This window comes from Cebidichthys violaceus, unplaced genomic scaffold (assembly GCF_023349555.1).
Source record: "Cebidichthys violaceus isolate CVI_PGR_0920_01 unplaced genomic scaffold, fCebVio1.0.p SCAF_11, whole genome shotgun sequence".
Classification (NCBI taxonomy): Eukaryota; Metazoa; Chordata; class Actinopteri; order Perciformes; family Stichaeidae; genus Cebidichthys; species Cebidichthys violaceus.
In genome coordinates, this window is record NW_027176274.1 from 9262037 (window position 1) to 9289831 (window position 27795).

The 27795-nt window shown below is 40.2% G+C and overlaps 2 protein-coding genes across 2 annotated transcripts; both read right to left on the reverse strand.

Annotated features, from left to right (window-relative positions):
- Nucleotides 1-247: 247 nt before the first annotated feature.
- On the reverse strand, nucleotides 248-14234 carry LOC137867216 (activin receptor type-1C). Its single transcript, XM_068703701.1, has 9 exons — nucleotides 14165-14234; nucleotides 9079-9309; nucleotides 5474-5716; nucleotides 5120-5350; nucleotides 4862-5029; nucleotides 4467-4623; nucleotides 3694-3818; nucleotides 3254-3384; nucleotides 248-3159 (listed from the first exon to the last, which is right to left on the reverse strand). The coding sequence occupies exons 1-9, from the start codon at nucleotides 14232-14234 to the stop codon at nucleotides 3034-3036; spliced, it is 1482 nt and encodes a 493-aa protein (XP_068559802.1). The 3' UTR covers nucleotides 248-3033.
- Nucleotides 14235-16513: 2279 nt separating this feature from the next.
- LOC137867225 (activin receptor type-1-like) lies at nucleotides 16514-27556 on the reverse strand. The gene is made up of 10 exons (XM_068703713.1): nucleotides 26901-27556; nucleotides 26326-26598; nucleotides 25834-26100; nucleotides 24511-24716; nucleotides 21362-21461; nucleotides 20085-20231; nucleotides 19695-19970; nucleotides 18485-18682; nucleotides 17746-17876; nucleotides 16514-17599 (listed from the first exon to the last, which is right to left on the reverse strand). Exons 2-10 carry the CDS (start codon nucleotides 26549-26551, stop codon nucleotides 17465-17467), a joined length of 1686 nt encoding a protein of 561 aa, XP_068559814.1. The 5' UTR covers nucleotides 26552-26598; nucleotides 26901-27556; the 3' UTR covers nucleotides 16514-17464.
- Nucleotides 27557-27795: the final 239 nt, after the last annotated feature.

Here is a 27795-nt window from a genome sequence, read left to right on the forward strand (position 1 = left end):
GAGAACAGAAAGCAGAGATGAGTCGTGTCAGTTAAGGTAAAAGTGTGATGGCGAAGATAAAAAAGGACCTGTTTCAGATGAGTTGTTCCGGGAAATTCTGCTCTACGTGCAGTAATGTGCAAAGCTCTGCACAATCAGTGCTTTCAAAATCACAACTGCAATGTGAGACATTTTGTACAAAAAAAGGTGAATGAGAAACGTACTGAAAACAGTTCACTCCATGAGAAACAGTTTATTGACCCACTGATATAACTCATTTTTATACAGAACAAATAGTGCAAGAGATACAATGCAATGGCATGAAATCTGAGCAACAGCACAAAACGGAATTGATCTACATAACAGGATGATTTGAAAATCAAAAAGCAGGTCTTATTTTATGAAAGCGGTTTCACATATGATTTTAGCATTCAGCAATTTCATAAACAATATATAAAAAAAGACACCAGTCAGAAATTGCACATGGTGGTCACTCCTCTTTGGAATGATTGCTAAGTCTTTTATATGCTTAGCCGTCGGTTGTGTCACCTGTCTGATTCTTGGAGAAACAGATATGACACTATAGACAAAATATAAGTTTGGTTCAGCATAGATCCAACATTAGATACAAAACAAATATATACATTACAAGTACTTTCAATGGACCCAGGCAGAGACGGGCGCTTTAATACTGCATTTTCAATATTTCATATCTGTATTCTGCAACACACAAAAGTCGAATGAAAAACACGAAGAATTACACAAACTGATATTTGTCAAGAGAGCGACAGCTGAGTCTACATTATCAACCAGTAGTCATGACGCCTTCATAACAGAACATTTATATGTGTCAACACTAAGCAGCTACATGGAAGTAAGTAACTCGCCTTAGCAACTAAAAACATGGACGTCAACTGAGGATGAATTGAAAGCCATGGTGGATGGGAAACAGGTTTTCTCCACAGCATCAGTTTCACAAACACATGTGTCACCTGTCTGATTCTTGGAGAAACAGATATGACACTATAGACAAAATATAAGTTTGGGTCAGCATAGATCCAACATTAGATACAAAACAAATATATATTACAAGTACTTTAAACGGACCCAGGCAGAGACGGACCCTTTAATACTGCATTTTCAATATTTCATATCTGTATTCTGCAACACACAAAGTTGAATGATCCCATGATTGAAGTCAACTTATCATTTCGTAAAAAGAAAAACACAAAGACTTACATGAACTGATATTTGTCAAGAGCGACAGCTGATTCTATATTATCAACGAGTAGTCATAACAGAACTTTTATATGTGTCAACACTAAGCAGCTACATGGAAGTAAGTAACTCGCCTTAGCAACTAGAAACATGGACGTTAACTGAGGATGAATTGAAAGCCATGGTGGATGGGAAACAGGTTTTTTTCCACAGTACCAGTTTCACAACCTACAATAATAAATCAGATTCACATCTTTAAACACAGGGTCGCTCCACATGATATGAAACACACACACACACACACACACACACACACACACACATACACACACATACACACACACACACAGGCACACAGGCACACACAGGCACACCGTCACACATGTGGGTGCGTATAAGCACACATGGAATATAGATTCACCCATGTGCATTTTCCCTATAAGCCTGTTACGACAAGACTTTACAGGCCTCATCAGACAGTGATCATGAGCACCCATCACCCAGACTAGGCCCTGCAAGTGAAATGTCTTAAACGGATTTAATGACATTTTGTCGTTATCATTTTTTATAATTTCAATCTTGGCTTTATCCAGATCTTTATCAAGAGCTTATCTTTGTCTTTGCTATGATGTAGTACATTGGGAAACCTGCTGTATAACAGCATCGGGCTTGTAAAATTGGGTGTTTTCTAACATACTGAATGTAGTATTAGATTTCCCAGTTAAAAATACCAATGAGCCAATGTTAACATACTGAAGTTTGTGCATCAAAATCATAAAGATTTTATGATTTGAACAACATCCTTCCAGTGGTTTTAGATATATTTGAGAAATATAAAACATAACTTTTCACATTCATGAATGAGCTTTGTTGCTAGCATTCACCTGTCAGAGAGCAGCTCTTTTAGGCAACTGAAAGTTTTAAATGTGCACACTTTACAGCAGGAGCTTAAAGCAATACTTATCTTTGTGTAAAGGACAAGAAAAAAGTCTATAGCCACTCTACTGATCCCATGAGACAACTTCATAGATTTCATTTTTACCACGAGTCAGTCAAATGTTTAAAGTTTGGCCTGAGGGCGGCGCCAGAGGAACGGTCACGTCTTTAACTAAATCCAAAAAGGTTCACTCTGTTGATTTTAAGATAACTCTTATTAGTTTCCGCTCAGCAGGGGTTATTATTATTCATCCTCTGGGGACCAAGATTTTCTGAACCAAATCTCATCGTGGTCCATTCAATACTTCTTGAGGTATTTGGACCAACAGAACCAATGGACCAGCAACAAATTATTTATCTACAGTTAGTACTGTAATAACTATTCAAAAGCACTTTAAACACTTTTAAAATTCAGATTATCAGGGACAGTCTGTAAGAGTGTCATTAAAAACCAGTCAGGGTTTCTTTTCCAGTATCCGTGTGATTGTCAGTTAGCACACTAACTACTCAGCAGTACTGTGTTTGATACAAGATATGGCACGAAAACATCACAATGTGCAACTTCAAGCTTTGGGCACTTAAATGTCTGAGGTAGCAAAATAATCTGTCTACACATTATATTATACATACATTCTTATGGCTCTTTCTACCAAAAGTGCAGCTGTTCGGTTCATTTTTTTTTTTACTAGGTGTGTGTGTGTGTGTGTGTGTGTAAAGCAGCCACACCTACAATACTTTGGCACCAAAAACAACCTGAAGTTGCTCTCTGAGGGTGAACAGTGTTTTTGTTTCCTGAAGAGGGCAGCCTCGGACCGTTAAGAGTTTCTCCCAGTTTGCTCTCAGTCCGTCGTGTTGCACCAGTGTCAGCACCAGTGCTGATCTGCAGGGCAACAAATCCTACTAATCTTTGACATCCTTGATGAAAGACAGCTGAGACACTGTTTTCTTGACCCGCAGAGCAGTGAGTCGAGCAGCAGGGTTGGCATACCAGCACTCTCTCATCAGTTTGCCCATCACACGCAGAGCCTGGTGTATCAACAAGGAGACAGTACTATTTTATAAAGATATGTTTTCGGCATTTCTGCTATGATCATACATCAGATGCATCCTTCCGTCTCACCTCACAGCTCTGCCACTGGTTGGGAACGTTGGGTCTGAGTTTCTGCTCACACAATACCTTCCTCATGTCCTCAATGGTTGGATCAGAAGGCACCAGGTCATAGTAAGGCAGCTGGAAATCTTCATGAAGCCCTGTGACAAAGTACAAAGATGGAGATTTTGTTCATCATGCTTTTCCTCACCCACATGATGACTGATGACTGACGGTGTAAGATAATCAGAAAAGGCAATGAACCACCTTAAATCAGCTTGGGAAGGACATATTGACATGGCTGATGTAACAAATGTTAGTTGCACTATTACAGTTTCATCAGTGGTGCCATGTAGGTAGCCGACTATTAGTGCCACAGTCCAGTCTTGGTAATGATTTTTCCATTAAATATTTCTATAAATATCGATAGAAAAGTGGGAGTCTATATGTGCATGTGTCATTTAAAGTACCTCTAACAGAGCACCTTCGGGCCAGTTCCCAGAACACCAGGCCTAGCGAGTAGATATCCGCCCTCTTGAATGACTCAAAGCAGTTCATATTGATTGTCTCATCCAGGATTTCTGGGGCCATGTACCTGCAGAGGACAAAACAATTAAGACCTAATGAAATAAAATGCCCAGCATTTTTTTTTTTAAACATCCCATGTTCTCTGAATTGAAAATCATAAATATGGAAAAAACAAGCTCAGGTCATCATTCTGAACAAAAAGGGATTTGCACATTATGCTTTTTGGAACTTGAAGAACAAATACATCCTCTCTACACACAACAGTGACATCACTCACTGATGATTCATGGAAATAGTTTGACAAATATATATTGAATCTTGTGAGCTTTTGATAGTACCGCTATAGTGGACAAAGTCTAAAAATGTATATCCTACACATGTAGGGTTTAAGTTTGGTATATACAGATAAATGTGTTCATGCCACTTTACCAGAAACACACATGTTTTACAGTAACCAACTGTACCAGGCTTGTATCAACTCTGTTTATTATCTAGCTTGAGGTTTCATTACTTATATCGAGCATTTTTCCCTACAGACCTCCAACAATATTATTTCACTTCATTAAACAGGTTGACTTTGGAAAAATTCAGAGGCTGACTGATATGTAAAGTCCCTGGGAAATGTAATTAATTAGACCATGGTTATCAAGCTATTTCAGTTTCATCCTGTCTTTACTTTGATTGTGTAAGTTGTATGTCGTGAGGTAAATCCAACCTCTTGGTTCCCACTCTGTGGTTGGACGGTATGTCAATGGAGTTGGTGCTGGAGTCGTGTTTCACAGCCAAACCCAAATCTGCGATGACCGCTGTGCCGTTCTTCTTCACCAAGACATTTTTAGACTTTAGGTCTCTGTGAGCAATGGCAGGTTTCCCTATAACCAAGAAGGACACAAATAAGGTTTTAGGCCATAATTTATAATATTTGTTGACGTTTTAGAGACCAAATGAGAGTTAAATCAATCCAAAAAAGTCTGAATAATCTTTAGTCTGAATAGAAACACAAGCTGACCCGTTAACTGGTTGAATCTGGGTTAAGACAATTCTTTAGTATATGGTGGTTTTACTGAGCACACAAGTGCCATAGTTAGAATAGATAGAATAAAGCCTTACCCTGTGTTCCGATGAGTTCCATGTGGAGATGTGCCAGTCCACTTGCTATAGACAGAGCGAGGACGATCATGCCTTCCAGAGAGACTGTGTACCTGTTCAGGTAGTCATATAGGGAGCCATGCTCATGGTACTCTGACACTAACCAGAGCTGAGTCCACGAGCCATTATCTGCAAGAATACAGTCCCATGTTGTCACATTTATCTCATAAATAGAATGTGAACTTGAGTCTATTTGGTCTGTGTATCTGATTCTGATACCTTTGTTGTCCGCAGCAATGAAGCCCAAGATGTTCTCATGTCTGAGCATGATTGTCTGATAAATCTCTGCTTCGCGAAACCACGACCTCTCGTCTCTGGAGGAGAAGATCTTCACCGCAACATCCTCTCCTCGCCACTTTCCCCGCCACACCTCCCCAAACCGACCCTTCCCAATGGTCTCCTGCAGGACAATGGTTCGTGCTATTGTCCGCTGGACGAGCAATGGCAGACCTGCAATCCACCAGCAAGACTATCAGCTGATATTGATAAGACTATTCTATTTCACTGGCTTCACATTTATCCAAGTCTTGTTGAGTTTAACCCAGAATGAGACATAATCTAAGTCGCTCTTACCTGATCCAGAGCCTGAGGTGCTCATGTCATAGATCAGATCTTTGAGAAATTTGTCGGGTGACATTAGCATCTGGTCATCCAGAGGCTCCTCTGGGTCCTGCTTGCGGGCTCTGCTGTAAACACAGCGGTGGCTCTGCACAACGAACACACTCAGCAGGATCCCCACACACAAGAGGCAGGAGGGCACCAGGATCACCACAGTGAGCTGCAGCCTGCTCCAGCTGGGTTCTTCCAAAGGCCTCTCTGATAACACACACACACACACACACACACACACACACACACACACACACACACACACACACACACAACATGATAATGTAGCTAACATTTTAGCATATCATTACTCCTTAATATCGAACCCTTAGGACAAAGAATCAGTAGTTACAATAGTGTTCATCACTGAGCTCCTCATAATTGTTGTACCCTCTGGTGCGCATTATTGATTATTTTATGTTATGTACAACAGAGTATGGCCTGAAATCATCATCTCAAGCAAACAATATATAATCAATAGTGAATGACTAATGCTGATGTTCTGTATTTCAGAGAAATGCTTTTCTGACCATAACACAAACTCTGGAAAATTAAGCCATCATCCGGCTGACAATCTTACAATTTAGAGAGATTGTACATTTGGCAGATGCAAAGTTTTGTCTGCCAAAAAAATGCAACACAAATTTCATCACTGCCCATAAATTCCATTTATGAAATGTAAGGAAGAGATACAGAGGCAGAAGCTTTTAAAAACATTTCTCCATAAAGTACAGACATCAAAATGTATTCTTTTGTCCTACAAGGGGCTTCTTCATTTAAAATAAGTGACACTGATCAACAACAGGTGCACTATGAGAATAAATTGTTGTTTTTCCAAAACCTAGTAACCTGGCATCTCTGACCTTCAATCTGTCTGTGGGTGGACAGAGGAGACCTGGATACAAACAAAAATAGCAGAGCTGGTGGGCGCTGGTGTAATATGAGATTTAAAGACAGGCTGACATCATAATGCACAGTGAACTCCGCATTGTAGCGTAGTCGTAAAATTAAATTATAGGCCTGAGGAAATACAAAGAATAACTTTGGAGGCTACCAACTTGATTTTGCCAACTTTTGGTCGTATTTCAACTTCAGGAGTCATTGCAGGAACTAATAACTCTTTCAACATACAGTTTCAACATAAACAATGCAGGCTTAAGAAATCTAAACCTAATCTATGTTTCTTCAGCGTTTTCATCTTCTCAAATCCCCAAAGCATGAAATGTCCAGGAGTGCCTCAAACATGCAGCATCTGCAGATGGCCCAATGTGCAAAGCAACACGTCGTGAACTAAACCACAGTTTCCTAAGAAATCTTTAGCCTTTTACCTAAATACATGTCCTGCCATGTGTCCAACTGTAGCTCAGCAGACATGGTGCAAAACACTTCACTCTGGCCAAAAGAAAAAAAGACCTTCTACAAAGTGTTTGTTGGTGACTCTGCATGGGTCAAGGAAGAAATCTCAGCAGTCATTTCTACTTTTAAACAGTTTGACACAACAGTGTCAAAATGTTTGGAAATTAGGGAGCATGATGCTAAAGGACAATAAACTAAACCCCAAACCACTAAACAATACTACTTCTAATACTAGCTTCACCTTATAGCTGTAAACGCATTCTACTAATTAGGCCTATAGATGTCACAGCCAGGGTACTAACAAATATGAAGTCTTTGTGTGTAGAAAAATAAATAACACACTGGATGAGCTCACATGCAGATTTTTAGCAGAGCAGTGGAACAGATTGATTCTGGTGTCCTCATTCACAGTCAACACCATCACAGCCTGAGGGTGCTGCTTTGGCCCATCTCATCAACAGTCTGCAGCACTACACTTTAATTCTCCTGTATCACCTCCACATTTGATTTGGTTCACTGTCTCAGAATTTAACTCAAATTATTTTAGATGAATAAATTGGTGGGGGGGGGGGGACTTTGTTCCCTTCCCTTTTGTTTATCCTCTTCTTTCTTTTTTTCATTGGGTGTCAGAAATTAAGAACGCGACCATGTATTTACCAAGAGTACATATTGTCAAGAGTTTAAAAATGCAGAAAGAGGAAAAATAGACGGACCTTTCTTTGAATACCAGACTATACAACAGTGTTTCCCTAATACATTCAATCTGGGTACCTCACCTGAATAGATTTGTTTTACACGTTTGTTTTTATTACATATACATTTTTATTATTTACCTTTACAAAACGTCTGTCTGCAAATTGGAGCTAAACATCAATGAATCGATGAATTGATTTTGATAATCAATTCATCGAAACAAATGAATTGCTTTCAATGTGGTTGTTTGCTGGTTTTCGTCATCTTATGTTAATAAGATGGTTGAACAAAACAAGACATCTGAAGACCGAACATTGGGATTAGTGGGGACATTTTTCATTATTTTCTGATATTTTTCAGAACATTTGATTAATTAACTGGGAAAATAATGAATCAATAAGGAAAATAGTTGGCCATATTGGTGTACTCATGAGTAATTCAATTAATTGTATATTAGGTGATGATATGCATTTTGATTCTCTTAAAGATGCACTTATCAATATTCTGATATGAACAATGGATACAATCTTTCAGCTTGTTGTTTTGGTCAACCATTTGGTTGGCTGAACTGCTCTCTCAATCCCTTTTCTAACTGCTGCAGGCAGCTGTTTTCAGCAAAAAACAACACTGCACATTACCTGATCCTGTTCACCAAACAGCAGAGAGACAGAGACTAACTAGTGGGCATAGGGGTGCATTTAGCAGTAAAAGGAAAAATATTTTTCTCAGGAGAGACCAAAACCATAACAACAAGTGGACAAAACACAACTCCAAATAGACTCTAATGTTGCTCCGTATCTAACATAGTAACCATGTCAACTTCACGAGGGTATAATATGTAAAATGTGTGTGTTCTTCAGCTTGTTATGAAGTTCTGCCCCTAACTGGATATAAATTATGAATGCAGCTTTAAACAAATCTGATTTACATTATTTTTGAATTACCCAATTTACACGGGCCTGTACAGCACTGAAATTGCTTCAAACTGATTATGTTACACATAAACCGAAAGAAACATAATACATTAAACATAGAAACAGATAGAACACTATGAAACCAATTCTAAGAGTAACACTCAGCTCCTACGGTTTTTCCGTGAATCGACAGGTATAAGTAATCCCCCTCTGCTTTAAGGCCAACTTCCACCCTGCAGACCCATGATAGGCTTTTAATTTGCAGTAGGACTACATGTCTGACAAAGTATTTATTTATTTATAAATCAGTGGCGGGAGGGGGCGGATCACTCACTGCCGTCTCATTGCCTCTGCCAGATTTGTTATGTCACAGGATCTAGTAGGATCAGCATCCACCTCGTCTAGCCGGGGCCAGAATGAGTGGGAAATCCCACACTGATTGGGGTGGTGTTGTTGTTGAATTACTACTGTATCTACTGAGCAATATGGCATTGTCTGAGTAACTGTCTGAGGGCATAAATCCATCTTTCCGCTATGATTTTTGTCTCTTTTTTCTTTCCTACGGTTAAATAGTCATGTTGAGTACATTCATAAAATAAAAGGTACCTGGGTGTAGGTGCAGGGTCACATTGTTACAGAAGTCAGTGAAGCAGCAGTTCCTCTTTGAGACATTTCGGGAGCTGTAGCAGAAGACCTGGCCCTTCATCTCAGAGGGCGACATGCACGACTTGTCCGTCTCCTCCTTCCCGTCAATCAGCATCACAGAGTTCCAGCAGGCTCCATCTGCGGTCGTCTCACAGGTGTGGTTGGCGCAAAGCTGGCACACACACCTCAGACCTGAAACAAATGATATCACTCAAGATGGTTATTTTCTCCACAGACACCAGTTAATTAATTTAATTTGGAAAATCACAGACCGCCATATAAGATGTCTTTAACTCTTTAAAAGCTCCTGTTATGTAAGCAGGCCCATGCTCTTGAATGGCTGGAAGTGGAGGAACCAACGTAATGCCTCTTAGTTTAACACCCAGATAATCTTGTGTTCCTCTTGAAGCTGCTGTCATGCTTTGTTTGATAAGACTGGGAGTGATTGATAAGCAAGCTTGCACTGCCTGCTCACTGGAAAAATCTAGAAATAAACTGTAAGAATATCATACAATATTAAATTAAACTATTTTTAATGGATGCATTATTTCAATAATAATAAGAAAAATTATAATATAAAAAATAATAATGAAATGAAATGTCTCCATGGTGTCCAATTATAAATCAGATTTTTAAGTTGTAAAAATGTTTTAGCATAAAATGTCACTGCCAAAACAGTATTTCATTTTTAATAATTTGCATCATGTTTAAAATTTTGACCGTTTCCTCAGTGGACAAATCATAAAGTTTAAAATGTACTAGATTGTAAAAGGTTTTATTTTTCTTGTTTTTTTGTTTTTTTTAGCAGAGCTTCTGTATTGGCTTGCATTAGATAATTCAGGGGTGCCTAATAAATGGGACCAGCAATATGACAATTGATGGATGCTGAAATGTATGTCCTGTGTGCAATTAGTGGTTTGCATGCCCACTCAGTCTGGTTGCAACAAAAACATTCCCCAAAGGTATTTTATTTCTGTCAGGAGGATTTGGCTGCTGATACAAAGCATCTTGTGACAGTATGCCGCCTCTTTAAATTTTATTGTCAGTTCCACATCACCTGTATTTGTCATGTATCAACAAACGTGAAAAGTGCTTGGATTAAACAATACAGGAAACACAACTGAGACGTAACAAAACAAAATAAAGTCTTATGATAAAAAATAGAGCCTCTCCTTAGCTCGTGATCATCCATGCTGTTTAAGGTTTACAAAGAGGCAAAGTCAAAAACCACAAACTCTTTGATTTAACCTGAACTTGGAAAATATAAAAATATGCTAAACCCCATACTAATTATAAACCCTAATTATACACAAGGAGTGTTGAAAAGGTATAATCAGAGTCATCTATGAAGTGTGTGAGGATTTTGTTACACGTCTGGAAGTGACATTTTGGACTCCCGAAGAGAGCAATCTAAGCATGTATTGTTATGCTGGAGAAAAAGCATCAATAAATATGTTCTATGTGTTTACAGATAAGAACAGACACTACACTAGATACATTTCACAAATGAAGATGATGGTCAAAGTTCAAGTGACTCTTACTTTTGTACTGGGGTTCGAATTTAAATGTGTATTGTCCAATTCAGTCAGTGATACGATTTGTCTTTTAATGTATTTTTTTGAGTTTTGAATGAGATCTGGAGATGTTTAGTCTTTGCCTGGTTGCTACACAACTTAGTAAGTAGGAAATGTTGTCAAAAACACACAATTTAAATGAAGAATACAGCTGTGTGTCATCCATGTAGCAGTCATAAAATATGTTTAATACAAGGCAATTTTTTTAAAAGAGACCAGGATTGATCCCTGGCTATTTTCCTATTCCCATTAAAAAAATAAAAAAAAACCTGCAATGTGTTAGTCTCTCTCTCTCAATACCATCTGACTTGCCTACCCTGTTTCTTGAAAGTGTAGAGAGGAGCACTGAAGGAAAGCAATTATGTTCCACTTTAGTGGTGAATACAATAAATTGAAAGAATTACAATAAATTGTACCTTGACCTTGTGGCACTCAGCCCTAAATTCCACTTATACCTTCCAAATATATGGAATTGTTTAAAAATGGGTCACAAATAAATAGTTAAATGACCTGAAAACAGCTGGGCATTGTAGTTTTTAGCAAATGTTATTCATAAAGGAATGAATAGTGCATTCTTGTAGCTTTTTTCAACCGCAGATTAACCCTTTGATACACAACATGGGTCATTTTTGACCCATGTTGTGCCTTAGAAGGATATACAACCTAACAATTCAAATAGCTTTTTAAAGCTCCTCCAGCAGACTTCTTTTACACTATACTTGGGAGTTGCTTGGCAACAAACTTACTCAAGGACATGATGACATGATGACATGATGACATGACATGATGATTAATGTTTGAGTGCTGGGGCTCTGTAACTTAGTAACTTAAATTACTTTTTTTTTTAAAGCAGATGAAAAACTGATCATTGATGTGGATGTGTTTATGGCTTCTTTAATCACGTATGGTGGCAGGGAAGCAATCACATTTTTTAGATAGAAACAAAATGATGGTGGTGTAGTGGTTAGCACTGTCGCTTCACTTCACAGTCCAAAGGCAATATCTGGCCTGTCATGTACACCAGGCCATATATATTTAGTCACACCTGATCTACTGTAACATTTTCCCTAAATCAGACACCCTAATGTGACTTCATATTGACAATGGATTCAAAAATGTTGTACCGCATAGTTTAACATAATGAACAAGCTACACGAAACAAAACAAACTGCATGAAATCCACCAAAAAACAATGAAAGAAAACAAATCAGAAGTCAAAACAGTCACAACTGTTCAACAAATTGTTATGGAATTGCTTTGAGCTTTGAGGTGTGATGAATCCAATCTGTTTTGAAATCATGGTGTTTGTAACTGTTAGTTCCCAAAGGCGTAAATAACTTGTTTTCTGCATTGTGGACTGGGGTTTTGTAGATGGAGCAGTTATCATGATAAAGATTTCATCACAAAAATTGTAATCCATCAGCAACTTTGAGGAAACTTCTTGTTATTTCAAATCAAACCGTATGCACGTTTCCACACATCCTGGAATAAGTGCATGTTTCCTATGATTTTTCTGAGAACTGTGAACAGGTTCGGATAGCTCTGCAGCTCTTATCAATCTTGGAGGAGATATGAGTTATTTCCAAGGTCAACAATGGTGATATAAAATATTTACTCCTCAACCAAATATGTGTCTGTCAGTGGTTCTCTAAGATGCTCAATCATTTAAGCATGAATAAGGATGAGTTATAGAGATAGACTGCAATAACAACATATACTGTGTTCATTTCCAATTTATACACGTATAGTGCTGAGAGGACTGTACTTGATGTACTTTATACAACAGACATTTTCAGCAAGCATTGCTTGAAATGAAGGTTACCACTGAAGCATCATACTGCAAATGAAGCTATTATGTATGTATATAGAGAGAATGCAAACCATTACTTCTAATGTCCTTCATTTGAAAACAGTATTTTTTTTTCATTATGCAGCCTGTTATGAGGGCATCTTAGAAAAAATAGCACTTGGCTGATTTGCTGAATTTGTGTGTTCGATTATATAAGGAAGGAAAGTGTGCAATAAGTGGGTTTCTATCATTTACTGTGTATAAAACAAGAAACACCAGTTGACTGACAGAGCCTTACAAACATGTACCTCTTCTACAATAAACACACCACCCTGTTGCCTCATTATAAACCTTCTAAAACAGCTCCCACACACCTGTCAAACAAGCACATGTTTCACTTTTCTTTACAAGTTTGTGTTAATGTCCTATTCTAAGCCTGAACCTAGCCAAACACAAAGGAAAAGGGGCAGCACACGCCAACCACTGCTGCCTCAGACAGACAAGCTTTAAGTCAGGGCACACACCAGGACAATCGCAGACAGCAGGTACAGTTCAGATATAGCAGGCATTTGTTTTACCAGCATCTGGAAATTAATTTATGTATTGTACAATATATAATGCAGCGTAACAGCCTGCGGACCACCACGTGCAGTATTAATTAAGGTTGAGATGAATTATTATTTTCATTAATAAGCTGGTCTATTAACTCTAAGAAAATGATGAAACATGCCGATCACACCCTGCCAAAGCCCACAGTTACATTTTCAAATCAACTTTTTTGTCCAAGCAGCATTTCAAAACCCAAAGATCAGTTTACTATCATATATGACAAGAAAAAGCTGCATATCCTCACAATGAAGAGGAACCAGAGAATGTTTGGTATTTTTCTTTACCTAATTGCTTCAACTGCAGTATACGATGCATTTAAATGTTCTATGATAAAACAAACATGTAATCTTTGATATACAAGTGTCTCTAGAAAAGCCCATTCAGATCTAAGATGTGCAAATGAAACAATATCCGTCTGTATAAAACTATCAAAAAAATCAAGTTTTGCCCAAAACAATGACATCACCAAAACAATGACATCACCTCACCATAAACTTCCTGTATAATAGCAATGAATTTGACAAAAAGCAATGAAGAATAAAACTGATAGTATTCTATTGTTTAGCTTAACTGACAAGCTATTTTTTTTACCAAGCATTTCTAAGACTGTGATTTTGGACAGCACGTGGTCTGTTAACGCCTACTGCCTTACAAGTGACACAGCATGGAAAAACAGGTAGCCTAAAGGAGTTTAGTATTCTTGTTTTCCATTTTCTTTTCAAATAAATGGTCTTTGCATTCAGAGTTTATTTAACAACAGTAAAAAAAATGTAATCTTCGAATTTACAAAGGTGAGTTTTTAGTATAAAATCATTTTTCCTTAAAAGTTGAATAAAGTTATATTCATGGTGCATGGTTTGGTGACATTGCACATAGCTTTCTATGAATACAATAGGCTATGGACGATTTCAAAAGTCAACTGAATTAATTATGTATCCTAGTTAGCAAACACTTTAAATATGTAGGCAATTTGATAACTCACATTAAAACCATAAAACAATGTAATTTACTAAATGAATGCATTCGACTAAGTAATGCAAACTGGGTGAGTGGGGATCTGTCACAACAACTGTACCTGCAGTCAGCTGGGCGACGGACAGGAAGATCAACGCCGCTTGAAAGCTCTGCTTCCCGGGACGAATCATGGCAAGAGCAGCATCTGCTCGGTCTCCGACGCACCGTTTACGCAGCTACTCTACGGAAAGACGTTATTCATTGCGGCAAAGTCCGTCGGCCATGCACCCCGCACAAACGCCTCGCACAGTTGAGGCATGGGAGGGAACTGTCAAACGCAATGAGAGGTTTGCTCCGCCCCTGTCGACTATAATTTAAGAGGATTAGCGCTGCAGACCTCAGATAAAGACATGTGAATGAGAGCCAGAGAGAAAGTGTGTTGCACATCCATTTAACTGCTGCAGGTCCAGTGAAACTCCACCTCCCGTCTGCATATCGAATACAGAGACAATTCCCGAAGGTGTCAGCTGTCACGTATTTACTTACTGTGGTTGGAGAGTACACTGAATATGTAAATATAAAAGGCCATCAATGTAAAACTACAAAATCACAGGGTATCTGTATAGATCATAACATGATTGTTTTGGGAATGTTCACTGACTTTTCTCCAACTTCATGTGTACATAGACCACAGTGGGTCTATATTGACATTCTGGATTGTCAAGTGACCATAAACCTGTGTAGGGCCCTGGGCCGAAGAAAGTTGCTAAAGAAACCAGTCTAGATACCATTGCTAACATCCTGCCCAACCAAGCAAAGAGAAAACACTGTCAGGTAATCTGCTGTGCATTAAGCTCAGTGCAAATGTTAGCTCAACTCACCTGCATGCAATAAGTTATTTACTGCAGGCCATATGTGACCAAGATGTGTCCCTGCTGCTTGGCACCGTCCATAGTAACAGCAGGTGCCAATGTCACCAAGGAGAGCAGATGAGTGGACTAAGTTTACAAGAGCAAAACCACAAGCACAAAATGTACCTATTTTCTATGTATTCACAGCAAAGTCTAGGCAGTCGACTGTAAATAGTGAGACATAGCTCTATTGTGGGTTCTGCAAAGACCATTAATACATTAACCTCCGCTCTGAATGTACTACTTGTGATTGCGGAAAGGTTTTAAAATGTTAGCCATGCAAATACAATTTTTGCAGGCAGTCATAAACAGATTACAACTTCTACCTCTCAGCTGTGAGTACATAGAAGTATGCAGCATGGATGCAAACCTAGTACAGAACCTCAGGGAAATAAGACTGGATTTTGAAACTGGTCGAGTCAAACCTCCGTGGTCTGTTGGGGCAAGCTGGTTCAAATGACAATGAATATGAAGACAGTCTGGTAGAAGGTTTGACAGCTGTTGATACATGCAGGCAGGGGGTCTCAGCACTGTTTGACATCCACCGTTAGTGTTTCCATCAGGGCCCATAACTCCTCTGGCATATTAATCAGTCTGAAAACCATCAGGGGCCCAGTTTCTGTTTGTCGTTTGCCAAGATATCTGCAGCGCACGCGGTTTCACTTTACAGCTGGCAAGGGACGTGCCTGGGCTTTTGACCTTTTTCAATGAATATAAATTAATTTGTTGCATCATCAGTGCAGATGTCAAGCTTTTGTGCAGTAAGGAAATAGATTGTATGTAGAAATAACCCAAGATTAGCGAATCATTTTAGGGTAAGCTAAAATGTCCACGCGTACTGACAAAAATAGAGGCACAGGAATATGGAAGTTGGGTTTTAACTGGGAAGGCTAAATGAGTATACTGTGGGCATAGTTTCCTGTTGGATTAAAGATGGAATTAAGATCCTGAATGATTAAGAGGTTTACTTTTAGTCACAACTGTAATACTAGTCTAAACAGGAAGCACCAAATTAAAATGAGCTGATAAATCAACAATGTTCTGACACAGTAGTAACACAAAGTGTAACAAGAGTCAAAGCCATGCTAACAGCTCAGTAAGGCTGTAACCTTTGCTAATTAGCACTAAACACAAACTACAGCTATGAATAATTAGAAAGTCATTACCTTTGCTGGTATTATGTCATAAATCAAAGTACTGGACAAATTAAAAGTTTGACTTGATGAAGGCGCTAGATGAAACCCCAGGAGATCACTGAAGTCGTAACAATCACTCTCGAGAGGAAAGTGAATGCATGGACCAAATGTCACGACGATAGTGGATGAGACATTTCACTTTAAACTAATATTGTAAACCTAATGGGGGTGCTAGAGGAAAAGTTATGGTCACCAAAGTCAACAGGATCCATCCTCAGGGGACCATGAATGTTGGTGCAACATCTCATCTTCATTCATCCAATAGTTGTTGAGGTATTTCAATCAGGACCAAAGTGACAAAATGTTAAAAATGAATAAATAAATCTACAAGATGCAGCATCAAGACAAATGAGACCGATAAAACACTTTTTTTTTCTATTTAATTAATATAAATCACTAATTAATATAAAATGTTAAAGAAATAAAAAAAAAAAAAAAAAGGCTGAAGTTTGACTTCATTTACTTGACAATGCACGCATTAAGACAACGATGCACGCATTAAGACAGTATACAGGGTTTACAGGCTTACTTACAGGCCTCTGGAGGACTAGAGTTCAGTATCTAGCAGATATTTTATTTGTTCCTTTAGCATTTTGTCTCTGTAAAGCTGAAGAAACAAAGCATGGAAGAGGTACAGGTAATTCTATGTAAAAATCCAAGACGATATACAAAAGGTTTGCAACAGAGTACCTTTAGTTGGACGATACCTCAGGAAAAGAACAGTGCCATCGATGCAGCTGTAATCCCAGGAAACTTGTTCTGACAGTATTGTAAACAGAGGTGCACACAAAGTAAAACATAACACTGCTCGCTGCAATTGATGTTTAAGAAAGTATGCAGAATAAATTGGCAAGTTGATTTCTTTTCCAAATGAATCCACCGTAATACAAATGAACGATGCAGTACAATCAAAGAGATAAAAGTGAAATTGCTAATATGTTCAGAAATATTTCAATCTAAAAAAACGCGTCCAACAAAATCTGCGGTTCTAACAAAAGCGAGTCTAATCAAATGCCCAGGTAACAGTTTCTTCCTTGAATAACATTGCAAACAGTCCAGCTCCTATGTCATACGTTTAATATATATTTTCCTATTTCCTTGACCATTGGCAGTCTCAGAAATGCCCGGTAAGCCATCTTTGGATGCCAAAATGTTTCCCGCCAAGTGTTTTAAAATAAATATAGGTTTGTGCCACTATAAGGGCACTGAACCAATCAAGTCTCTTGTCTCGTGAGATTCCTCTAGGATGGTCCGATGGTCTAGGATGTCTTCAAAGGCCTTTAAGTACGTCGGCCTCTTCTTCTAGAGGCAGGCTCAAATGTCCGTTTTGATTTTGTCCAGAGAGTTGTCAATCTTTGTGAGAGTCTTTTTGATGCGCAGCGCTGTTAATCTGGCCGACGGATTCTGGTACCAGCACTCCTTCATGAGTTTAGCCATGGAGGTCAAAGTCTGAAAACAAATAAAGAGAAATAAATCAATCGGTGTGTCCAGTGTCAACACTAGAATATCGTTGAAATGCTCTTATATCTGGATATCAAAAGCATGCAGACTTGAACTATATACTGTATAATAATAACGTTATAAATATCACTCACAGGGTCTGAAAACCATCTGTTTGGGATGTTGGGCCTCTGCTGATCCACACACACAACCTTCTTCATATCCTCAAAACTGGGATCACTGGGGACCACGTCGTGAAAAGGTGGCTTGTAGTCTTCCACAATGCCTGCAAGGAGAGCAGTGCATGCAGCAATTCACTTTCAAGAACACTCAATCACTTAAACCAAAGCATAATAATGTTGCACTGACAAATGGCTGACACATAAAACACACTTTTTGTCTTAACTTGCTCTCAAGTGCAGTCGTGGGACAAAATGGAGACATGAGGTTCCTGTGTCGAGGGTAAATCAATATCTTAAGTGTTGCTGAGAGCCCCAGTTCCTACTGTAAAGCGATAAACCCAGTGACAGTGGATGAAGGAAGTAGGTTTTATTTCACATAAGAGGTCTCTGGCTTCTTCACAGAACACAGACAGTAGATGTTGTCGTGTGTATCAAAGCCAAATATTTCTATCACAGAAAAGCTTTTACTTAGTCCAACTTAAAGCAATGGTTCTGTGTTCGATCTGAAAAGAAACATGTTCTCCACTATATGTAAAAAACACAGTGACAACACAATCTACCACCTTTTTTTTTTTTTTTTTTTTTTAAAGTGACAATATGCTGCTTGTAGGTAATGCAGATTTGTTGGAAATGAGGAAGATAGTTGATAACAACAAGATACGGTATGACTGCATCATCCATCCGGACCATGTTGTGTAAAACGTTTACTGACCGTTGCTGACCGTCCTCCTGGCGATCTCCCACAGGACGAGGCCCAGGGCCCAGATGTCCACTCTCTTGTAGGACTCGAAACAGTCCATCTGGATGGAGTCATCAAGCACTTCAGGGGCCATGTAGCGCTTTGTGCCCACTTTGGGGTTGTTCCCCACATCCAACTCGTTGGTGTCTTGAAAATGCATGACGGCCAGACCTAGCATGAAAAACACAGAACACATATAAAGTTCCCCTCCAGATATGAGACGTATGGAAAATATTAGTTTGAATGTGAAAACAGCCTTTTGGTGTTTTTGAGTGGTAAAGGACTTAAAAACAGTCCAGTCTCAGACAACTATAATGAAACAAAACACTACACCCACTCCATCAACTGATGCTGAAACACTACTTGTTTGTCATAAACAGCCCTGTTCCCACAGGATGTAATCCAACATAAGAACAACTCGCTTGGGAGAAAACAACTGCTGCCATGTTTGTCGGAACAGCGAAATGCGTCATCCGGAGCAGAACTTGTTACATCGAGCACGGCAGTCGCCAGGTTATGGCATGTACTTGAATTTGTTGTTAGTCAAGCACCTGCAAATGGAACATTGGTGTATTAGATAAAGTGGTCAGAGTTCCTCTAAATGTGTTTTTGATTAAGGGCTCGTTGGTACATTTAAGCAGTGGATGTTCTGCCTCAATTAACAACAAATATGGCTAAGAGGATAGATGCGAGTAGAGCGATATCATTGCAGATGCATCTCTTATGCAATACCCCTAAACCACAACCTTAGATCTTCAAAACAACCTTCAGTAGTTTTCCATCAACCCTCATCTCTAAGTTTGAGCCCAGCTACTCGACTACCATTACCCAAAGCTCATGACGACAGGAGAGGGTCAGAACGTAGATGGACTGCTAAATCGAGAGCTTTCCCTTCCGGCTCAGCTTCCTCTTACAACGCCTGTATCACTGAACCGCCTGTCCATCTCACAGCCCATTTTACCCTCACTAGTGAACAAGACACAGGCATACTGGAATTCCCTCGCTTGGGGCATTAACTCACTCCCAAGCTAGTGGTCGCAATCCACCGTTTTCCAGCAGAGAACCATGGCCTCAATCTCAGAGGTACAGACTCCCAAAAGTTAAACTTTTATAACTATTTGATTAAACAGAATAGGGAAATGTAAACAGTGGATTTATGACATAGATTGGACAGTATTCTCACCAAGATCAGCAATGCAGCACTGTCCGTTCTTTTGAACCAATATATTTTTGCTCTTGAGGTCTCGGTGGGCAATGGCCGGTTTGCCCTGAGTGCCGAAGATCTCAACGTGGAGGTGTGCTAGGCCGCTTGCGATGGAGAGCGCCATGCGGAGGCAGCCGGAGGCGTCCAGGGTGCTGAGTTGAAGGTAGTCGTACAAGGAGCCCATCTCATGGAAGTGTGTGATCAGCCACAACTGAGTGCTGGAGTTCCTCGAGGTCATGTCTGAAGCTATGAAGCCTAAAATTGAGTGAAATATAGCAATGCAATTAATAAACTAAACTTTGATCAATACATGCACCATTGTATGCAAGTATTTTCTTTAAGCCTGTATACATGAAACATGGTACGCACCCAGGATGTTCTCATGTCTCAGCAGCACAGTGTTGTAGATCTCAGTCTCTCTGAACCAGGACTTCTCGTCTCTGGAGGAGAAGATTTTGACGGCGACACTCTCTCCTTGCCACTGACCCCTCCACACTTCACCGTAACGGCCCTTACCTGCCGGGCAAAAAACATGGGAGAAATGAGCAAACACAGAAATGGCCTGAGGGATGTGCCTCTACTGTGTTACTTTACACGAGCATTACTTGATATTTTTGTCTCTCTTATGTATAAAGGTTGCTCTTGGCGCTAGAATTACCATTATTTACTCTGAAGCTACTTAGCCTCTTTTAGCTCATCATCTCTCTGTAGGGAGTTTCCAGCAACAACAAACTGTGATAAGGTTCACTGTATGCTGGCTGAACAGTTCCAAATAGTACATAAAGCTACTGATCAGCATCTGATTCTGATTCTGAGTGACTGATGAAGAAAGTCAAACATTTTGCAGCACAGACCACGATATGTTGAAGTTGAGCGAAATGGAAAGCAAGTAATCATGCTGTATCATGTAGCTGTAGCTATTCCATTAGTAAATAGACATCGACATAGACATATTGTGAACACATGTTCACAATAACAACATTAAGCAGGTAATGTTGTGGTGCCTGTGTGAATATCATCTTATGTTGCTGCCTCCTAGTGGCCACAAATCAAGTAGTGTAGAAGAGTTAAGAGTGAACTTCTATTAACATGGCTTACTTAACACTCAACAATGACAACTATGGCAAAATGTTTGTCCATATGAAAATAGGTCTGCTGTTGGTAATATTTTCTCTGACAATTACCACACTAAAATGTCATAACTAAAATGTTTGCAATTTTTTCCAGGCCTAATTTCATAATATCCTCACAGCACTAGCATGTTGTTCAAATTGATTTATGTCTTGTGGATAAAGTAATTGCATTGCATGTTTTGGTCAGTCTTTGAAGAGCTACTAGTCTTACAAATGAAGGCAGAGAAAAGTGTGATTTGGTATTAGTCAAAATATCAACCAGTAAGTCCAGCTTGCAGGGTTGTGAGTCAGTAAAATGCTTCGCAGCCCGTTCCAACTCTTCAAGGAGGAATTTCAAACTCTGGTAAGTTATCATAGCAACAATGATTTGCTCCTCTGTCAAAACACGTGAGGTAAACAATACTACATAGTGCTGTATCTTGTATATATGCCCTTACACATCCCTGTAGGAGGCAGAGTTTTCTGAGGCAGCGCTATTGACAATATGAAAACAGCCTTTAACGGGGCGCTTACCTACACACTCATTGAGTGTGATTTGTCGTGCAACAGTTCTCTGAACGAGGAACGGGAGTCCTGAGCCACTTCCTGAAGTGCAGGAATGATCCAGAAGATCCTGGCAAAGAGAAAAACAGAAAGTACGGCTTTTGTAAATGTACACGTATGTGTTATCTTTGCATGTGAGCTAGTTGAATGAAAACTTTCCCAAAGGAATTCTGCGGCTCGAGCATTAAAAAAAAAGATGAAATACGGAGCATCAGGGACTCGGATGGAGACAAATACAACAGGCAGCCTTTGATGTGGTGCCCACATGGGATGTCGAGGGGGGGGGGGAGAAGCAGCGCGTGTATCACGATGATGTGTGTGTCTGTGCTGGAGGTGCAGAGGGCCCCCTGCTGAGTAAACAACAGAAGTGCCACCCCCTCCCTGATGACTGGTGTGGGCGCTGGAGATTTTTCTCTAACCGAGGGCCAGACTCCAAAACAGGTGCAATGCTGCACTTTTTTTTTTTTTAATCTCAGCTAAAACACATGCAGCTTCCCGGTGCTGACACAGGAGGGCAGTGTGCGGCAACGGAGCGGGCATCTGCTGAGCAAAACAAACGGCTAAACTGGGAGGGGAAGATGAGGAGTGAAAACAACAAAGAAGAGTGATGCCTCAGATAAACAGATGCATAATGCAAGAGCTGCCTGGGAGACAATTTGGAATCACAACACAGGAACGCAAGGCAGAGGCCATAAAATGAATGATGAGTTGCTCTGCAGAGAGTTTAAATCCCTCTCTTTGGTACAGGAGGATTGATTTTAGGAGGGTATATTTGGGCCAGGCCGCTAAGCAGCAGAATGCAATCAGAACGAGGCAATATCATCATAATCACACGACTTTTGGGCAGCAGCCTCCAGAGGGACCAGCACATGTGTTTCAGTCTGATATGCTTTTCACAGCCACACCACTGTTCCTAATATCCTTTCTCATGCTGCTGCCAAGCACTTTTTTTATTATGCCGCAACAAACAAACATTCTGCGGCTCCATATTTGGGCTTTCCATTGCCAAGTGCACTGATGGACTTTGGAAATAGCTTGAAAGAAAGCCAAAATCAGACATTTCTTTCTCTGACACACGCACACATGTATACTCATGGATGATCATACTTTAACAGTAAGACCTGCTATTTACAAGTTTCAAAGTGAAAGATAAATGGGACAATCTGGGCTTTGAGGAGGTTAAAGGTGCTTCCAAGAAGAGATTCTGTCTTCCATGACAGCTAAAGGTTTTAGCTACAAGTGTGCTAAGCGTGTATAGAAATGCCTTCAATTGAAAAAAGGATACTAATGTATGTCAATTTAAAACGTATGCTTTGGTGAGGAGATAGAGAGACAAAATGGAGGTTTACCGTCGTGCATTTTGTTAGAGCACAAGCTAGACAGAGTTTCAGCTCAACTTGATTACACAGTGCGTAAGCCAGTGAATGTGCTGGGTTGTCTTTCAGACTAAACGCTAACCACAGGACTCCACCTAAACTCTGGATCAGTTTAGTGGGCCTCAGAACATAAACCACTCAGCAGAAAACTTACAATCCACAGTTGAGTGGAGAGAAAATAAATAGTGAAAGACATCCCTCCAATAGACTGGAAAAATGAAAAGATTCAAAACAAGTTTTAGAGTTGAATTCCAGCAATAGCACCACCTACACACACACACACACACACACACACACACACACACACACACACACACACACACACACACACACACACACACACACACACACACACACACACACACACACACTGCATTGTTTTAAATGTTTTTACACAAGAACTACCAAATACTCTGATCTGAAAAACACACAAAGTTCAGAAGTTATGAACTGCACTGCAAATTTAATCATTTTTGGAGAAATGTTGACCTAACGGCAGTAAGCACAACGATATATTAAACCTGCACCGTGTATACAGTGACACAGTGGATCCATCTATTCTTTCATTACATTTACTGAACCAGTAAATCATGAGGTATGTGCCCAATATTGAGTGATTTATTCCTCTAATGTGTTGTTATTTGAGATTATGCTGAATGAAACATGCTCCAAGTTCTCTTTAATTCAGTATTTATGGCATGTTTGGGTTCATCACAGAATACAAGACTAAACCCTTGATTTGACATCACATGACAGCCTTGATCACACATCTGAATTAAAAGGTGGCAAACAAAGTTCATCGTGCCATCTTGTCTCTATTGCATATTATCTTGAGTCAAATGGTAAAAATGTGTCCAAAGAAGATGCACGAGTCCCCACTAATCCAATCGTGTTCAACTCATCAGATGAATCCCTTAAGGTAATACAACACATCATTTCAGAAGGGGTTTTCCATCTCTGTTGTATACATTGGCACAATAAAGACTCTCTATAATCCAAGTGTACAGAAAAGAGCCCGCATACCACCCACAGTTCAAAAACAACATTTGATCTGCTGTCACTCGAGAAATGACTGACACTGTCAATTTTTAAATATCAGAGCGAACACTAAACTTTATCTAAATTATTATTGTTTTCTGGTTTTTATGTTGGCTTACATTGGTTAAGAATTCATGGTTTAAATTTTGATCAGCTGACAAATGTAAGAAAATCCATATTATATATGTTAAAATAATTATAATGCATATGGTTAATAGGGCCTTCCTCTACTCTATGAAAAAACAAATGCAGTATTTCAAAACGTTGAAGTGATTTTGTATTATATAATCCTTTACCAACCTTGAATTTATGTTCATTTTCTTTCATAATACCGCTGTGCTTACGGTGCACATTTCAGATACATCAAGATACTAAAGCCAACACAATTTTATTTATGCATTTCCCACTGTTTTCTTCCTAAGTGCCTTTAACTGGCTGTTTTAACTCCATTACTCAGTAAATAGAGACACCTCACAGATTTATTTACTAATTCAAACTTCTTTCACACTACAGACATTCTGTGCCTCACTAGAGGTCCATTTATAACAGTATATAAACAGTATATGACAGCGAGCACAGAGAGAAAGAAGTGGGTTAAAATAAAAGACTGGAATTTAATTTGACATTAAACAAACTAGCCAATTAAAATATGCCTTGAGCAGCTCCAATACTATTAAAGAGCTTAGGAGGTAGAATCCCACTCACCGCCAGAGTGCTGTCTCCCACGTTGGATGCTATGAGGCCATCGATAGTTCCATATTCTGCATCCCGAGACGTTAGTCTCTCCATCTGGTTGTTGTGGATGCGTCTGAACACCAGGATAGCGACAGCAGAGAGGACGATGAGGATGATGATGGGCGCCACGATGACGATAGCCAGTGTAGTCACACTGTAGCTGGATAGCTCATCGGCTGTGAGGGGAGAGAAACGTTCACAGTGTGAGACTCATTGTGGACATTTTTTTGGACAATGCAAAATAAAGCTTGATTTCTAAGCTTGGATTTGGCTTGCATCTGTCAGAAGACTGAGTGCTCAAGTCAGCAACAGACGGAGGCGTCCACTGGCGCTGAGCAGCGACACAAGAACAAATCACAGGTTCTGAATCTTCTGGAGAAACCAGTTAGGGGTGGGGGTGCACATGCCACAAGAGCAAGCATTCACACACACACACACACACACACACACACACACACACACACACACACACACACACACACAGAGTGGATCTCATCGAGTCGGCAGAGGTCTGGCCTGAGGAACTGACCACCATTCACACTTTCCAAACATTCCAAGGGAAAGACGGCTCAGCTCTGCCAGACAATGATCCCCTTTTTCTCAACTCAAATAATGAACTGTTTCCCCCAAATACACATAACTAGCAACACATTGTAGGAACTCACTAGCCTTGAACCAAGCACATGGGCAGGGTTGCATTTAGCTTATCAATATATATTTGTATTTGCGGCAATGTAATATCAAGACAAGGAGATTTGTAACATACGGTATTATGTGAATTGTTCTGATGTGGTAAACTACACTCAGTTAAGTTGTGTTAAAACGAATATTTCCAATTTGAAAGTTGTATTTTTCTCTGAGCTAATCCCCAAATATATAACCAAAAAGACAGCTGGGGTATTGTAGGTATGAATATGAATCTATAAAATATAAAAGACTGCCATAGAGAGAAAAGTAAAGGGGACAGAAACAAAAAGCTCTGTGTATAGATGCCTGCCTCTCCTTCTCTCCCAGGTGGCTTTACCCGCTGGGCTCTTGTCAGCCCGCTCTGACAGCCTCTGAGAGGACACGGGGGAAGTGGACGGTGACTAAACAATATTCAAAACCTCCATTTGGTTGCTCACCCTCTCCCCCGTTTCATAAGGGCCAGGAGTGTGACCACACAGAGGTGGAACTTGGGCCAAGAGAAACCACCCAGAACAGCCGCGGCAGACAATTTCACAACGGCAATTTCTTTAGTGCACAGTTCAATGCTGGAATCAGTAGATGGCGCTCTTGAGCATCGTAGTGTACCTTTGACAGGTAGCTCCACGGTGATGTTCAGGTTACACAGGTGCCCATGGCAGCACTCCACGGTCTGGTCTCTGGAAGGCGGGGTCTTGCAGGTCAACGTGCTCTGCTCATAAACCTTGAAGCAGCCTTTCTGGTAGACCCGGGAGCCGGCGCTGACCGTCAGGGATGAGAAACACTGGTGACCCTTGCAGCGTTTCTCTTTGTCACATGAGCTGCCCTCACATACACAGTCATGCTCCTCTTTGATCAGGGGCTTTACTTCCTCCTCTGCAAGAGATTCAGGAAGAGGATATAGACGATTAATATTAACACTTTCAACAAAATAAATCATTAAAGCTATTCCTGCGTTACTATAAATATGCATATAGCTTTATGGCGTATTCAAAATCAAAATTCAAGTGGAGTTTGTCATAAAATGAAATCGTTGTGGGTGACATAAGGTCTATGGTGAACGGCAGCCAAGAGAAATGTGTACAATGTGCACAAAGTCACCTCTCCCTGGAGTTTGCACGGTGACGTTCATGTTACACAGATGGCCCTGGCAGCACTTGACAACATGGGCCGGTGAGGGTGGCATGGCGCAGGTGACTCTGCCCTCCTCGTCGTCCCTCAGGCAGCCCTTCTGTTGGACGGCCACCCCGTCAATCATCTTCAGAGAGGAGAAACACTGTTGGCCCGCACAGCGATGGTCTCGCTCACACACACCGCCCTCGCACATGCACTCCTGGTCCCTGAGGACCGGTCTGCCAGCAGACGGTTCTATATCTGATGAGAGGAAATAAAGATATGGAGGAACCCATTACAGCAATACTATTAGCAGACCATTAAATTAAACAGCATTCACTCAGATCACAAAACATGAAAATGGATCTCTGCTGGCTGGCTTGAAGAGGCCAGACAAGTAGATTTAAATATATGACTTTTGACAAATAATTAATGACAATTTCTTAAAAAGACTAAACGATAATCCTTAGGTAAGCCACTTGCTTCCATGCATTGATTATTAAAATCCTACAGACGTTCAAGCAGGTTATTTTTCACACGGTGTTATGATGCAAACACCTCACCTTTCACCGGTAACTGCAAGGGAGACGTTCATGTTGCACAAATCCCCAAAGCAGCACTCTACCACCAGCTCAGGAGTCGACGGGCTTTCGCATCGCGACGACCCTCCTCATTACCCACAATGCAGCCCCTCTGAAGGGCCGAGTCCCGTTCAGGATGGAGAGGGAGGTGAAGCACTGCTGACCGAAACATCGGCCCCCACTGCTGCAGGACCCTCCGTCACATAAACATAGTGAGTTTCTGGACTGACATCACCTTCAAAAGAAATAAAAAACAAATCATGTAACTGGTCAGAGTTCATCCCTGAAAATAGACAGAGCTGCTGCAGAGAAGGACTTCAATCTCTAATATGTTCCTAAATGTTTGTGGACATAAGATGATCAGTGCTTATCCTTTGCATGTATCTATTGTCAGTATGCAGACAATGTGAATCGCCGCCTTAAAAAAAGCTCCTCTTTCTACTGCATTCTATCGTCACTGCAGTTTTTTAAAATAACACTGCCAGACAGCAGATGAGAGGGTGACAAACTGGGAGGGGCGGTGAAGGGGAAAAAAAAAATGTTTGGTGTCTGCATGTAAAAGGACTTGAGGGGGACAGAGAAAGACACAGAGGCTGAAAGATTGTACGCATGTTTAACCAGAGTAAAAGAAAATAGGAGAACTGAGACATCCAGCACACGCACACACACACACACACACACACACACACACACACACACACACACACACACACACACACACACACACACACACACACACCCTTCAAGCTACTACATGTACTTGGGACAAGCTGTGTTTTAAGACAAGACACTTACCTTCCAGACTTGAACAGGGAAGGATCCAGGGCGATCAAACCAAAAGAAACATGCCCCTCACCGCCATTGTAGAGCTAAAAAA

Bases quoted from the DNA above. Each gene is read 5' to 3' on its own strand.
- LOC137867216 (XM_068703701.1), bottom strand. From the start codon at position 14,234: ATGATTCGTCCCGGGAAGCAGAGCTTTCAAGCGGCGTTGATCTTCCTG. The intron at 5,717-9,078 runs GTACCTTTTATT...GTGTGTTATCAG, and splicing joins GACCCTGCACCTACACCCAG to AGAGGCCTTTGGAAGAACCC. The intron at 4,624-4,861 runs GTAAGGCTTTAT...TCTTGGTTATAG, and splicing joins GGAACTCATCGGAACACAGG to GGAAACCTGCCATTGCTCAC.
- LOC137867225 (XM_068703713.1), bottom strand. From the start codon at position 26,551: ATGTGCGAGGGCGGTGTGTGTGAGCGAGACCATCGCTGTGCGGGCCAA. The intron at 24,717-25,833 runs GTACACTACGAT...CTCCCCTCACAG, and splicing joins CGTGGAGCTACCTGTCAAAG to CCGATGAGCTATCCAGCTAC. The intron at 17,600-17,745 runs GTGAGTGATATT...ATTTGTTTTCAG, and splicing joins ACAGATGGTTTTCAGACCCT to ACTTTGACCTCCATGGCTAA.